The following is a 16221-nucleotide window of genomic DNA, read 5'->3' as shown; positions in this document are numbered from 1 at the left end:
AGAGGCAACACACTGATTTAATTTGTGCCCCTGTGGAAGGCATTTTTGAATTTTAGTGATATTTAAAATCTTATTTTTCCAGTTCCTTCCCAGTTTCCTACCTTTTGTTGCTCACTACTCTTGTGAAAAGGTTCTGAGGTGTCTTGTTTTGGTTGAGGAGAGTAAGAACATTGAAGGTCCAGTTGGTTGTCCAGAGGGCAGCCACTAGTATCCCTGCCAAATCCTTGGGGGGAGTGGAGGACACCAGGGGCCAGGTGGCATTGAATGCCATGCATTGTAGCACCTCTTTTTCCCCCCTTTTTTGCATAGAAGAACTGGGGTATAGGCCAGAGGTGTGGGGTGGTGGAGTGAGAAGATTCACCAGAGACAGAGTGGGGAGCAAAACAGGCTGAAATGCACTGCAAAGGGGAGCAGCAGGCAAGAGAGGAGAGGTCTGCTGGGCCATATATGGGTTAGCTCCCTGGCCAGGGATGAACTCAGGCTGTGAAGGTGATAACACGGAGCTTAACCCCTAGGCCACGAGGGAGGGCTGTCATAGCATCTCTTAATTAGGCATGTTTAAAACATGATTTGGGGCCTGAAAACATACCATAAGATGGTTGTGTTTGGGGGATTATAAATTCTTTTGGTATAGACTTGAGATTTCTTGAAGGACTCACCTCCATCATTCCATTTCCTGCTTGTGCCTTTGATAGTTTTGTTATGCACTCTGTTGTTTAATACAGAGGGTTGTTTGACAGGCAGCATCCCCAGATGCTAATTAATGCACTAATTCTTATGTGGCATTTCCACCTCCCATTTTAAGAGTCACAGAGGCATAAGGGCAGGGCCAATTGATCTAACCAAGACCTGGCTAGTGTTTCTTGTGGCTGTGCAGGGCAGTCCATGTCACTCTAGTGTTATGCAGTAAGTACTGAGGGCTTCGGGGTGGGCATGCTCTTCTAAACTGCATGCAAAAGCCATTTTTATGTAGTAGATGTTTGTTCTATTAGCACATCTTTACAATAATCAGAGAGGGGGACAGAAAGTTAATTCTTCCACCCGTCATTGCCCAGAAATGCAAATTTTTTTTTTTGTTTTTTGTTTTTGTTTTTTTCAATGCAGAGTGGACACAAATATCTACCAGATATCTTCGAGAGCAGCTGGCAAAGATTTCTGACTTTTACCACATGGCTTCCAGCACAGGTGACGGCCCTATTCCTGTGCCTCCAGATGTGGAGCAAGCCATCAGGCAGTGGGAGTACAATGAAAAGCTGGCCTTTCATATGTTCCAGGTAACCTTTCCAAGAAATCCAAGACCTGAACAGCGTTCTTTTTTAAAAAGATAGCAAATTCCTTATAGTCTAGTTTTCTTTGGGTTAAATTGTATCTTTACGTAAAGCAATACATTAAAAAAAAAACAATATGACATTTCTTACATTGACTTGTGTTCCAGGTAACACATTTGCACTGTGATGACAGATTCTCATTATACATATTGATCTCCAGCTTTCAATGATGTCAACTCTTTTTTTTTTTTTTAAAGATTTATTTATTTATTTATACAAGCACTGGGTACAGTCAGAAGCGCAGGAGGGCGAGAGAATTCACCAGAACCAGAGCGGGGAACAGACAGGCAGACCGACGACATACACCGCTGAGGGGAGCAGTGGGTGGCAGGAGAAGTCTGCGTGCCATGTGGGACCCTTGCCGGTGGCCCGGGATCGAACTGGCACTGCAGAGGCTGCAGGCAGCTTCGCAACCCAGCGCTCAACTGCTGCGCCACCAGGGGAGGCCCTGATGTCAACTCTTAATGTCATTAATTTCTTTGTAATTGTGCTATTAAATTTAATCCTTTTAGTTTTTATTTTGCAAAAACTGGAGTATTTAGTCAAAAAAACAGCTTTTATTGATGCCTTCTGTCTCATAGCACATCTCCTTTAGGGTTTTGCTATTCAGAGGCAAGATCATTTAAAGTTCATTCAACTGCCATTCCAAGTGCAGTTGAGTGGTAAGAGCTTTGAGGACTGATTGGACACTCATCCAGACAAACCAATGTAATGGCCAGCAGAGGACGCTGGTACTGTTATAGGCCTACTTAATCCTGGTCTGTGGAAGAAGTGTCTTCAGCTGAAGTTGTATTGTTATATTGCTGGTATAGACTTTCACTACCTGCTATCTTGATCAAAGAGGAAGGGGGTAGAAGAGATGTGTGGTTTGGGCCTCCCTGGTGAAGCAAGGGGTTAAGACGCCACCTGTGAAGCTATCCACAGCCACTGCAGTATGAGTTCGATCCCTGGCCAGGGAGCAACCCACATGGTGCAGTGGACCTCTCCTAATTCGCCCCGCTGCTCCCCTCAGCAGTGTATTTCAGTAGATCTGCCTGTTCTGTTCCCCACTCTTGTCTCTGGTGAATACTCTCACCCCCTCACAGTTCTGGCCTGTACCCCAGTTCTTGTATGCATAAATAAATAAATCTTTTAAAAAAAAACAGAAAAGATGGTGATTTATAAATTTCCCCCTTAGAGCAGATGGTAAATGACTTTCTGAGAGCTCAAATGAGGAAGAAGCATGATCCTTTTGGGAAGTAGCATTACTTTAAGTCAATAAAACCAACTCTTACAAATTCTACTTCCATTTAGTAGAGAACAACTTCAGTACCTATTCTAATCTCTTATCTGACTTCTTGGAGCTAAGGATTGAGCCTGCACCTTTGTTTTTTGAAGTATTACTTTATGTATTAGGAACACTGAAATCACTCTCTTTTTCTAAAAAGCAGTTAGGGCTTAAACTGATGAATCCAATTGACATATTAATGTTAAAACTTTAAATCTCATTATATTTTCACTTGTCATGTTCTGGAAAGTGATACTAACCTAGATAGATACATGTGCAGACATATGTAGAAAAATGATGGGATGGGCATATAAAGTGTCTTGAGAATGGACTAGTATGTACTCTTTGGAAATCATGTTTATAAAGGTTCTTTTTATTTATTTAGTTTTACCTTTTCATTATTTAATTTATTTATTTAATTATTATTATTATTATTATTTTTTTGTGTGTGTGGGACCCTCGCCGTTGGCTGGGGATTGAACTGGTGCTGCAGAGGCTGCGGGCAGCCTTGCAACCCAGTGCTCAACTGCTGCGCCACCAGGGGAGGCCCTTATTGTTTTTATTTTTAAACAATATTTGCTTCCCCCCACCCCCTCAGATTGAGTCCCCATAGAATTTCCTTCCCCAAGGCACCTATACACCATCACCACAGTCGTCTGTGCCCCTCCCTTCATCCCTCTCCCCCCTCTCCCTCCTCCTCCCCTGCAGTATGTCTCTGGTTTGTAATTGTCTGGTTTTGCTTTGTTGTGTTTTGTACTGTTACTATTTTCTTTTTACATTAATGTCTTATTTGTTTCCCCTATATTCTCTCTTATAAATCAAACCATCCTATATTTTTCTTTTTCCTTCTGGCTTATTTCACTGAGAATAATTCCTTCTGCTCCATCCATGTTGCTGCAAATGGCATGAGTTTATCTTTTTTGATTGCTGAATAATATTCCATTGTGTATATATACCACATCTTCTTGATCCAGTCATCTATTTTTTGGCATTTGGGTTGTTTCCAGGTTTTACCTATTGTAAATAGTGCTGCAATAAACACATGTGTACAGGTGTTCTTTTAAATCAATGTTTTTGTGTCCTTTGGGTAGATCCCTAGGAGTGGAATTGCTGGGTCGTATGGTAGCTCCATTTTTAGTAGACTGAGGAACCTCCAGACAGCTTTCCATAGTGGTTGGACCAGTTTGCACTCCCACTAGCAATATAGGAGAGTTCCTTTTTCACCACATCCTCGCCAACATTTGTTGTTGCTTGTTTTTTTGATATGTGCCATTCTTACTGGTGTAAGGTGGTATCTCAGTGGTTTTTTTTTTTTTTAAGATTTATTTATTTATTTACACAAGAACCGTGGTACAGGCCAGATCTGCGGGAGGGTGAGAGGATTCACCAGAGACAGAGCGGGGAACAGAACAGGCAGACTGACGAAATACACTGCTGAGGGGAACAGTGGGCACGACAGGAGAGGTCTGTGGTGCTATGTGAGACCCTCGCTGGCCGGCTGGGATCGAACTGGCACTGCAGAAGCTGTGGACAGCTTCACAGCGCAGTGCTCAACCGCCTGCGCCACCAGGGGAGGCCCTCCACGTGGTTTTGATTTGTATTTCTCTGATTATAAGGGATGTTGAACATTTTTTCATATGCCTGTTGGCCATTTGCATTTCCTCTTTGGAGAAATGTCTTTTAAGTTCTTCTGCCCATTTCTTGACTGGATTGTTTATGTTGTTTTTGTTGAGTCCTGTGAGTTCTTTGTGTATCTTTGTGATCGGTCCCTTATCAGTTGAATGGAGTGCAAAGATTTTTTTTCCCAATTAGTGGGATGTCTCTCTGTTTTGGGTAATGTCTCTTTTGCTGTGCAGAAGCTTTTCAGTTTGATGTGATCCCAGGTGTTTATCTTTGCCTTCACTGTCACTGTCAGTGCTCTGGAGGATGAGTCTTTAAAGATGTTTTTGAGATGTGTGTCTTGTAGTGTTTTACCTATATTTTCTTCTATATATTTTATAGTTTCAGGTCTTATGTCCAGTTCTTTTATCCATTTTGAGTTGATTTTTGTGCATGGTGAGAGGTAGTGGTCTAGTTTCATTTTTTTGCATGTGGAGGTCCAGTTTTCCCAGCACCATTTATTAAACAAACTGTCCATGTTCCATTGCATATTCTTTGCTCTGCTCCTCTGTCAAAGTTTAGTTGTTCATATAAGTATGGCTTTATTTCTTGGCTCTCTATCTGGTTCCATTGGTCTGTGTGTCTGTTTTTGTTTCAATACCAAACTGTTTTAATTATTATGGCTTTGTAGTATAGCTGGAAGTTTGGAAGTGTGATAACCTCCTTTCTCCTTTATTTTCATCAGTAGGGCTTTGGCTATTCGTGGTTTTTTGTGGTTCCATATGAACTTCATCAGTGTTTGTTCTATTTCTTTGAAGAATGTCATTGAGATTTTTATTGGAATAGCATTGAGTCTGTATATTGCTTTTGGGATGATGGCCATTTTAATAATGTTAATTCTTCCAATCCATGAGCAGGGGATGTCTTTCCATTTCTTTGTGTCTTCTTCAATTTCTCTTAACAGTATTTTATAATTTTCTTTGTATAGGTCTTTCACCTCTTTTGTTAGGTTTATTCCCAAGTATTTGATTTTTTTTTTGTTTCAATTATAAAAGGGATGGTTTTCTTGATTTCTTCTTCTTAAAATTGATTGTTTGTGTATAGGAAGGCTACTTATTTTTGTGTGTTGACTTTGTATCCTACTACTTTACTGAACTGGTTGATCATTTTGAGTAGTTTTTCTGTGGAGTTTTTAGGGTTCTCCATGTATAGTAACATATTGTTTGCAAATAGTGATAGTTTTACTTCTTCTTTCCCTATTTGGATTCCTTGTATGTCTTTCTCTTGTCTTATTGCCCTGGCTAGGACCTCCAATATTATATTGAAGAGCAGTGGTGAGAGAGGACATCCTTGTCTTGTTCCTGATCTTAAAGGAAAGGCCTTCAGCTTTTCGCCATTGAGAATAATATTGGCAGTGGGTTTGTCGTATATGGCTTTTATCACTTTAAGGTATGTTCCTTCTATCCTGAGAATTTCAAGGCCCTTCATCATAAATGGAAGTTGAGCTATGTCAAATGCTTTTTCAGTATCTATTGATAGGATCATATGGTTTTTATTTTTCTTTTTGTTGATGTGTTGGATTACACTGATTGATTTTCGTATGTTGAACCATCTTTGTGCCCCTGGGATGAATCCCACTTGATCGTGGTGTACTGTCCCTTTGATGCATTGTTGGATTCTGTTGGCAAGGATTTTGTTGAGGGTTTTTGCATCAGTGTTCATTAGGGAGATTGGCCTGTAATTATCTTTTCTTGTGCTGTCTTTGTTTGGTTTTGGTATTAGTGTAATGTTGGCTTTGTAGAATGTATTTGGTAGTATTACTTCCTTTTCAATTTTTTGAAAGAATTTTTGTGTAGGATAGGCACTAATTCACTGCTGAATGTTTGGTAGAATTCATTTGTGAAGCTGTCTGGGCCTGGGCTTTTGTTTTTGGGGAGTTCTTTGATTCCTGCCTCAGTTTTGCTGCTTGTAATTGGTCTGTTTAGTTGTTTTATTTCTTCTTTGTCCAGCTTTGGATGATTGTATCATTCTAGGAATTTGTCCATCACTTCTAGGTTGTTGAATTTGTTTGCATATAAGTGTTCATAGTAATCTCTGATTTATTATTTTGATTTCTACTGAGCCTGTTGTGATTTCTCCTCTTTCATTTATAATCCAATTTATATGTATTTTCTCCCGTTTTTTTCTTTTTGAGCCTGGCCAGAGGTTTGTCTATTTTGTTTATTTTTTCAAAGAACCAACCTTTGGTTTCATAGATCTTTTGGATTGTTTTTTTAATTTCTAATTCATTTATTTCTGCTTTGATTTTTATTATTTCCTTTCTTCTGCTGGCTTTAGGGTTTTTTTTTAAAATTCTTTTTCTAGCTATTTGAGATGTGAGATTAGGTTGTTTCTTTGAATTCTTTCTTGTTTGTTGATGTGAGCCTGATTGCTGTATATTTTCCTCTTATTACTGCTTTTGCTGCATCCCATACATGCTGGAAAGTGGTGTCCTGCTTGTCGTTCAACTCAAAGTATTTTTTAATTTCTTCTTTGATCCCCTCATTAGTCCAGTGGTCTTCCAGTAGTATGGATTTCAATCTCCATGAAGTGGGAGGGTTCCTTGTTTTCTTTTCATGATTTATTTCTAACTTGATGCCTTTATGATCGGAGAAGATAGTTGGAATAATTTTGATTATCATGTCTCTGTTGATGTTTGTCTTGTGACTCAGTGTGTGATCAATTCTGGAGAATGATCCATGTGCACTTGAGAAAAATGTGTACTTGGATTTTTTTGGGTGCAGTGCCCTATAGATGTCTGTTAAGGCCATGCGTTCTATGTCTTTATTTATTTATTTCTTTTTAAAAAAGATTTATTTATACAAGCACTGGGTACAGTCAGAAGAGCAGGAGGGTGAGAGAATTCACCAGAGCCAGAGCAGGGGGGAGAATAGGCAGAAGGACCGAAGTACACTGCTCAGGGGAGCAGCGGGTGGCATTAGAGGTATGTGCGCCATGTGGGACTCTCGCCTGGTGGCTGGGGATTGAACCCGGCATTGTAGAGGCTGCGCAGCGGGCATCTTTGCAACCCAGCGCTCAACTGCTGCGCCACTGGGGAGGCCCTTTATGTCTTTATTTAGGGCTCTAGTGTCTTTATTTATTTTTTGTCTCGTTGATCTGTCCATTGGTGAGTGTGGGGTATTGAAGTCTCCCGCTGTATATGTATTTTCTTTCATGTCTGTTTTCAGAGCTGATAATAATTGTCTAATATATTTTGGTGCCCCTTCATTGGGTGAGTGTATGTTGATGAGTGTTATATCTTCCTCATGTATTGTCCCCTTGATCATGATGTAGTATCCGTCTATGTCTCTTAATTTTACCTTTTTTAATTTGAAGTCTCTTTTATCTAATGTAAGTATGGCTGTTCCTGCCTTCTCTTTTGGTCCATTTGCCTGTAGGATTGTTTTCCAACCTTTTACTTTCAGTCTGTGTTTATCTTTTGTGGTTAAATATGTTTCCTGGAGACAGCAGAAGGTTGGATTTTGTTTTTTAATCCAGCCTGCTACTCTGTGACTTTTTATTGAAGAGTTTAATCCATTTACTTTTAGAGTTAATATTGATATGTTGGTATCTGTATTTGCCATTTTGTTTGTCTTTTTTGTGATTTTATTCCTTGCTTTATTCTCCTCTTCTTGTTCATTCCTTTCTTGGTTTTGGCTTTAGGACTTCTTGTAGAATTTTTTGGTGTCGGGGTTTAATTATAATGAATTTCTGAAGTTTCTGTTTGTCTGAGAAGGTCTATATTTTTTCTTCATAGAGGAAAGAGAGCTTTGCAGGGTAATGTATTCTTGGTTGGCATTTGCTGTCTTGAGGTTTGCTGAATATGTTATTCTGTTCTCTTCTTGCCCGTAATGTTTCTTTGGAGAAGTCTGAAGTTAACCTGATTGGTTTTCCCTTGTAAGTTATCTGTAAGTTTCTTCCCCCCTTACCAGTTTCATTATTTTTTCCTTGTTTTGGACTCTTGCAGGCTTTACTATTGTGTGTCTTGCTGTAGTTTTCTTTTCATTGTGGTAATTGGGAGTTCTTCTCACTTCTTGTATGTCTATATTCGTCTCCTTTTTCATTCTTGGGAAGTTTTCTTCAGTTATCTCCTTGAATAATTTCTCAGTTCCTTTGTCTCTCTCCGCACCTTCTGGAATACCTATAACTCTTCCATTTCCTCTCTTCATGGAGTCTGATCATTGTCTAAGAGTCTCCTCATACTGCTTCATTTGCACTTCTCTCACCTTTTCCTCTTTTGGCTCTTTTTCTTTCTGTATCTTAGAGAGTACTGATCCATTCTTCCATTTCATCTATTCTGTTTTCATTGCTTTTCCCAGAGTTCTTTATCTTCTGTAGTAATCTTTTAATCTCTTGTGTGTCTTTTCTTTCCTTTCTTAAGGTCTTCATTTCATTCTTAGCTCAGTGATTATTTGTCTCAAATCATCTTCCTTTTCATTTTCTTTCTGCTTTTTTAATCATGATGATCATTAATTCTCTATCTGATAGGCCGAGAAGTTCTTCCATGTGAGCTCTGGTGACTGTATTTCTTTTTGTGGTGTGTCCTTCTCTTGCTGGCTTGCATGGTTATTTATATTTTTTCTTCTCCCTGTTGTTTGCTTTCTAATTAGTTCTATGCGTTGGGCCGTTGCGTCACTGATGTTGGCGGGCATCTTTAGGGGTGCTGCTTTAGGGGTGTCGGAAACTGTTTACCAGATTGAGACCAGCACTGGTAGGACAAAACTCCACCAGGTTGTTGATGCTGTGTTGCTGGGCTCTGTCCCTTACAGTTCCCTCCCTCTGTATTTACTCATTTCCAACAGGGAATCAGCTAGTTGGTGATTTTGTTCTGGTCACAAGATGGTGCCAGATACCTGCACTTGCTGACTGTGCTTTTTCCCAGTGGTTCTCTGAGAAATGGAGGGGGGCGAAGGGGAGCACCTCAACATGGGCTGTTATTCAAGCTGGGTCCTGTGTCTGCCCTGTGTTCACCCTGTGCTGTGCCTGCAGCTGTATGGATCCTGCGCCCTGAATTCTGCACTCTAGGCCTCAGTTCCAGGGCTTTCAGATCCAAAACGCTGGGCTGACACCCTGTGCAGTGCCCGCTGCTATTATGCGCCCCACATCCCATAACTTGTGCCTGGCTCTCAGTTCCAGGATGGGGTCTTGCTCCATGCCTTACTTCCCTTCTTACCCCCGTTTGTGTGGCCCACCCTCTCTCAGAGCCTGAGGGTGTTTTTGGGATCCCTGGTTTCCAGCTATAGGATGTTGGTGATTTTTTTCTGGTCACTAGGTGGCGCCAGAGATCTTTCCTAGTGTCCTTCTAGAGATGTTTTTTTCCCAGTGGCTCTGGGGAACAGAGTGGGAGTGGTGTGGAGCGCCTCAATGGCGTGAGGATGCTGTGTCTGCCCTGTGCCCTGCTGTCGTGGGGATCCCACACTCCAAATTTCGTGCCCAGAGTCTCAGTTCCGAAGCCCTCAGATACAAGACGTGTGCTGTAGCCCCGTTCAGTGCCCGCAGTAATAATGCCGTTTGCACCCTGCTCCCAGGTCCGGACTCCTGGTTTCTGATTACTCAGTGAGCGACATCACCTCATTGATGGCTTCTGCTTGTCTCCCCACAAACCTAGGTCGTGGGCACAGGGAGCTGGTCAGCTTTGATCTGCATATGCTTTTCGAGTTTGCAGCTTTTCTGCACAAGCTTACTGGCTGGCCTTGGGCTATTTGGAGGTCTCCTCGGAGTCCTTCGCTCACCTCCAGGGCAATTCCTGCATGTTTCTCCACAGTTCCTGTTTGTAGGGTGTGCTGCCTGAAATGGTAACTTTCTGCTCAGTGTCCCACTTGATCTGTAGTTTGTTCTTTTTTTGTGTGTTTTTTTTCCTCCTTTCTGTTGGTCCTCCAGACTTTGTGGGTGGGAGAGGGTAGCAGGGTTCTGAGCTTTCCTCTCTTCTGGTCCTCTTTTATGGCAACTGTCCTCTTTGGACAGTTTGCGAGAGTTGCCTGTTTATATTTGGTGTCCCAGTTCTCGCAGTGACCTGCTGCTTTTCCTCCCTATTAACTTTTTTTTTTTTTTATGGGAGGACTTACTCACAGTGTTTCCCGGCTGCCATGTTGATCCAAATCAGGTTCTTTTTATTTTTGAACCTTGCATTCAGCATAGCTTTAGGGCTTAATGCAAAATTCCATTTTATTTATTCTCTTTACTGGTCTTAAACTTTTAATCTGCATCTTTTCCATGTCTAATCTTTTAACTCTGTTTGACTCTAAACATTTAAAAAATTCAGAATTAGCAATAAGTAAATACTTTGCCATCACTCTAATCATTTAGATATTGAAACTGTAGCTTATCAGTAACCGTGGTAGTGCACCACCTGGGAATAAAGTAGGAGTACATATTAACCACTCAGGTTGTTACCAGAGTGACCATAAAAGCGTAAGTGTCTTTCCATGAAAGCATAGCTCTTTGTTTTCTACCTAAAAGAGTCTTTCAGGATGTAAATCATGATACATATCTATAAGATAATGTTAAATACTTATGTGCATAGTGTTATAAAAGAATGTATATATATGTGTGTCTATGAAGGCAATAAATAAAAATGTTAATAATGTTCATGTCAAGAGGGCTTCTACTACTCAGGTGGGACATTTTGGAAATTAGTAGTTGTATTATTTTTTTTTTTTAGTTGGTATATTTATATACTTCGTTTTATTATAGATTCCTTCCATTTCTGTATATTATAGTTAATTAGGGTTTTACATTGATTTTTGCCATTACATTTTATAGATAGACTATAGCATCTAAAATTCATTTAGAATTTTGAAGAATCCAGAAGAAAGCCATTAAGTAGGCATTGATTAGGATTAGGTGTGGTGGGAACTCAACCTCATGTTGTGATGATGGTAGGATGGACACTTTCTAATAATCACCATTGGCGAAGTATCCTCCTTGTGAGTATTCATGAGTCCCTACTCCTCAATATTTTACTAGGCACCTGATTACCCTGGAAATCTGAAAGCTTCTGACTTTCCTACATTATAGGGATGGATTTTTTCAACTTCGAATGAAACAGATTACCCCAAAGCAGAAACAACAAAACCCGTGCTAACCAAAGAAAATATGCTAGTTCCTTGTTTTGTTAATAGAGTATGCATTTAGAGCATAGTTTACTACAACACAAAAAATAACAGCAGAGATACAAAGTTATATTGACATACAGTGTTGCTCTTTTTTGAACTTTAGTTGGTTTTGCTTTAATATCATTAGTATATTTTTTCTTGTTTCCATTTAAGGAAGGAATGCTAGAAAAACATGAATATTTGACATGGATCCTGGATGTCTTAGAAAAGATCAGACCAATGGATGACGACCTTCTTAAACTCTTGTTACCACTAATGCTGCAGGTACAGTGCCTGTGGCCTTGAGCCCAGAAATGAGCCTTGTAAGAATGTTTGGCTAAGTAGAAGTGGAGGAGGAATTATTTTATTTTTCAGATAGAAGAAGAAAAAGTGTCTCGATTATACAGTGCATGAGGAGATGAGGCTTCTTACAAGTTTTTTTTTTTTTTTAAAGATTTATTTATTTATTTATTTATTTATACAAGCACTGGGTACAGTCAGAGGGGCGGGAGGATGAGAGAATTCACCAGAGCCAGAGCGGAGAGCAGAACAGGCAGACTGACGAAGTACACTGCTGAGGGGAGCAACAGGCAGGAGAGGTCTGCGCGCCATGTGGGACCCTCGCCCGGCGGCCGGGGATCGAACCGGCGCTGCAGAGGCAGCAGGCAGTTTCGCAGCCCAGTGTTCAACCGCTACGTCAACAGGGAGGACCCTTCTTACAAGTTTTAACAATCATTTGTATTGGTCATGTTCGTCAGTAAGCTAAGCAGACAGGTTTTTAAACCTGTGTCTCCACAGATTTCTGTGGAAACAAAATCGATCATATCATTTTGAGGTTATAGAGAATCTTTCTATTCTTTTTACATTTTTTGAGCTATTTAGGGTAGGTAACTTCCTGTTTTAATGATTGGTCTAAGATGTTGAAATTTAGGTTATCTGGATGAAATTTATTTAAAATAAAAGTTTCTAGGAAATGGCATTCATACATTTGACAATGTAAACAATTTGAGACTAGTGAAAAATTATTTTCTTCCCCCATCCCATGGCCCTCTCAGGAACTGCACCCGCTAGTGTCCTGTGCATACTCCCTGAGGTGTTCTATAGCTGTGCACTGGAGTAGTCACTAGCCAGACATGGCTGTTGAGCCGCTGAGATGTACATCAAGTATAGAATTGCAACCAGATTTCAGACTTGCTCCTGAAAAAAGAGTGTGTCCTTTTTGTGTTGATTACATGATGGAATAATAATAACGTATTTGATACATCAGGCTAAATAGAAAATGCTAGTCTTTTAATTTCGTCTCTAACTTGTTTGATACTTACTACAAAAATTAAGATTACATATGTGGCTTACATTACATTTCTATTTGACAGTATTCTTCTATATAGTACCTTTTGAAGGTTTTTTTTTTTTTTATGGGAAAAGTATGTATTAAAATAGTTGTTTCCCTGAGCAGCATAAGACACGACTGAAGTCTGGTGTCCTTATCTTCCCTAGTATTCAGATGAGTTTGTTCAGTCGGCCTACCTGTCTCGTCGTCTTGCCTACTTCTGTGCCCGGCGTCTTGCCTTGCTTCTGAGTGATAGCCCCAGCCTCCTTGCTGCCCACTCACCCCACATGATGATTGGATCAAACAACTCAAGCATTGGGGCCCCCAGCCCAGGTCCCCCAGGCCCGGGTATGAGTCCGGCACAGCTCGCCTTTTCTGACTTCCTTTCCTGTGCACAGCATGGTCCCCTGGTTTATGGACTTAGTTGTATGTTGCAGGTAAGTCCTTGGCCCCTGTTACTTTATCAAAGTACAAACCTGGATTTTATTGTTAAAATTCCATGCTCCCTAACAATTCAGTTGGGAGTCATATCTTAAACTGTCAGATTGCAGTTCTGTTTTTCCCCTTATCCAGGTAATTTATAAATTGACATTTCATTCTTTTGTTTTCCTGTGTTGGGCTAACTAGGTGAAGATCTGTTGTGTCCAACTAGAAGAAAGTTTATTGTAGTTGTCCTTTATTAGGACAATTAAGCAGTTGAAGAAGGATTAAAAATCCTTCAGGGAACCTGCCGGTTAAGTCAGCTATATTGTTTTTCTGGAAAGATTACTTCTCCATGTAGATTCTGGAGCTTTCTCAGAAGTTTCAATTCTTCAGTTGGTTATTCTCTAAAATTTAAATAATTTATCAGGCTCTTTCCATCTGTCAAACATCCTTACTTGTGTGATCCTTGAAAATGCAGTAACTTGCAGGCCACTGGGCAGATTCTTTCAGGAATGTAATACAGCCCTGCCCTAGAGGTACATACTGGTTAATGTTAATGCCACATTTCTTGGGCTTTTTGGGTGAGAGGACCCACCAGAAGCAGAGTGGGGAACAGAACAGACAGACTGAGTGAAATACACTGCTGAGGGGAGCAGCAGGCGAGACAAGAGAGGTCTGCTGCGCCATGTGGGTTGCTCCCTTGCCAGCTGGGGATTGAACTCGTGCTGCAGAGGCTTCAGATTGCTTCATAGTGCGGTGCTTAACCCCTTGCACCACCATGGAGGCCCCATTTCTTGGGCTTTTAACATGACCTGTTCCTTACTGTGGGACTTTGGGGCAGGACTGGCCATGAAGACATGGTTGCCACTCTGGTAGAGTTTTCTTTCTTGTCATAACACAGTTTCATAAGTGGGAAGTTTCCATATACCATGACAAAGGCTGATGGAGATGTGCACAGGGGACTGAGGGAGTGGAGAAATGAAACTTCTGGTCTAACCGAGAATTGATGAGACTTTCTGAAGGAAGTGATTTTGTTAAGTACTTATATTTCAGGTTAAAAAAAATAAAAGTGGCAATGGTGTTTCTGGAAGTGGTAATAACATGGGAAAAGGTCTAGAGGATTATGAGTCACCTTGTGTGCAGGTTGGTATTAATGGACATAAAGTGTAAAATATGTTGGGAGTCAGGGCATAGAAGACCAGTCCTCTGTGGGCCTAGTGATTGGGATGTTATTTGAGAGTTTTATGCAGAGAAGTAAACACAGTCAATTGTGTCATTTAGTTAGATTGTTTTGGCCACAGCAGAGGGAAGGTGTGTGAAGTGGGGCAGAAGCAGGGAGAGATTTGAGGCAAAGAAATCAATTTTGAGGAGTGTTGTTAGGATCAGTGTTGAAGTATTTTGGATGATTTTATCCTTAGGATCTCCAGGTAGTTAAGTGCAAGAGGTTGTTACATGTGTAATTCTGGTGGTGAAGGCATATGACTGGCCAGATAAATGGATTTGAATCATTTGGGGCCTCATGGCTGCTCAGAATTCCAAGAGGGGTTGAGATTACTTGAAGAGTTAGTAGTAAGAGAACTTGTAAGTCTAAGGGGCAGTATTATTAAAAATTGGCAGAAGGGAAGGTATGGTGGCAACCAGAAAAGTTGGCCAAGCCAGAGAGAAGAATGGCGAGACAGTATTGTTACAGAAACAAAGATGATGAGACTAGGAATAATGCTGTCATAAATTTAATATAATTTTTTAATAACACTTATATTCTGAAACAGGACTGAAACAGTGCAAAAGAGTGCCCAAACAATGTTGCATCAGTGCTAAGGGAGAGTGCCAAGGTGCGGGACAGGCCACTGTTAGTGGGTTCTCACTCATGCAAACAATTACAAGACCACTCAAGTTCAGGGTCCAAGAACAATAGGGTTTATTTAACAAACAGATTAGGGAAAAGGAAAGCGTTTTTGAGGTTACAAGTGACCAGTTGTCTTACCCCAGATAGTGTCCACAGTGCCCAGAAGTCCCAAACAAAGGCCACTTGTAGAGGATAAGGTGATGCAGTAGCAGTCTGAAGACCAGACAGTGACAGACTGAGCACTCCTAGAAGGGAGTCTTCCAAAATACTGCCAGGAGGTAATGCCAAAAACCAGAGGTTGTGTCCAACAATTTGAGACACTGGGCTAAGCCAGATGGTGCTTCTTGCAGATAATGTCAGAGGGAGGGCCAGAGGCAGGTGCAGTGGCCGAATCTCTTCTCAGATCTGCTGAGGTCTGGAAGTCATTCTGCTGAATCCCTTGGAGGTCAACTGCTGGATACTTCTCTCTCTCAGAGACTGGAAGCAGAATCCTCCTTCGAAGGAGGGCCAATCAGTGCTTCCTCTTTGAAGGCCAAGAACAGAATCCTTCTTTCTTTTAGGCTGGGAGCAGAATGAATCAAGCTGACTTTTGCCCTGCCTTATATCCTCTTCAGAGACACTCACCTTACAAGCCTGACTGTTTAGCACTAATTGGCTTGTTTTCTGTTTTCAGTCCAGACAGCTAATTAAGTGAGTTTGAACCAGTGGATCATTTTAGCTCATACCTGACTGGTCCATTTAGCTTGCGTCTGATTGGTCCATTTAGAGTTCCAGAGCCAGATATGAAGGGAAAATACCCATCCTGGCCTACACTCAAGTCAGGGCAGGCTTGTGGGCCTGTGGGCTCTGGGAAGCCATGGCCAGAGCTGGCCTTGCTAGTGCTGTGTGGGGGGAACGTCCACAAGCAGTAAGCTGAAGCCTGCATGTCCTCAACCCCAACAAAGCCACCTTGCTCCACAGCAGCCTCCAGGCATTGCTAAGGATACAGTTACAGTTGTAGGCACTGTTCTACTAAATTGTAGGGTATATATTAAGTTTCTCAGAAGCAGCCTAGAGATAGGAACTGATATTATTCCTGAAAAACAAATAATAAAAAAGGTAGGCTAGGTTACACAGCAGGTAAGTAGCTAAGCTGGATGGGTGGGGTGGGGGAGGTTCACACCCTTAATTATAGTGCTAAACTGCTTCTCTAGGTATCAAAGAAAGTTTCAAAAAGGAGCCAATAGCGGGCAGTGCAAAGTTGATTAGAAAAGTAAGCTGACCAAGATTGCTTTTGACAATATGGTGGCTGTTTC

General features: G+C 41.1%; 1 protein-coding gene across 1 annotated transcript in view; it reads left to right on the top strand.

Annotated features, from left to right (window-relative positions):
- MED12L (mediator complex subunit 12L) overlaps positions 1–16221 on the top strand; it is a 374036-nt gene that overhangs the window by 62978 nt on the left and 294837 nt on the right. The window contains 3 exon segments of the mRNA XM_037526655.2: positions 1105–1274; positions 11502–11612; positions 12825–13094. Coding sequence (XP_037382552.2) covers positions 1105–1274; positions 11502–11612; positions 12825–13094 — 551 coding nt within the window.

This window comes from Talpa occidentalis, unplaced genomic scaffold, assembly GCF_014898055.3.
Source record: "Talpa occidentalis isolate TD23 unplaced genomic scaffold, MPIMG_talOcc4v2.1 talOcc4.4, whole genome shotgun sequence".
NCBI classification, from domain to species: Eukaryota; Metazoa; Chordata; class Mammalia; order Eulipotyphla; family Talpidae; genus Talpa; species Talpa occidentalis.
This window is presented reverse-complemented; position numbering and strand designations above follow the sequence as displayed.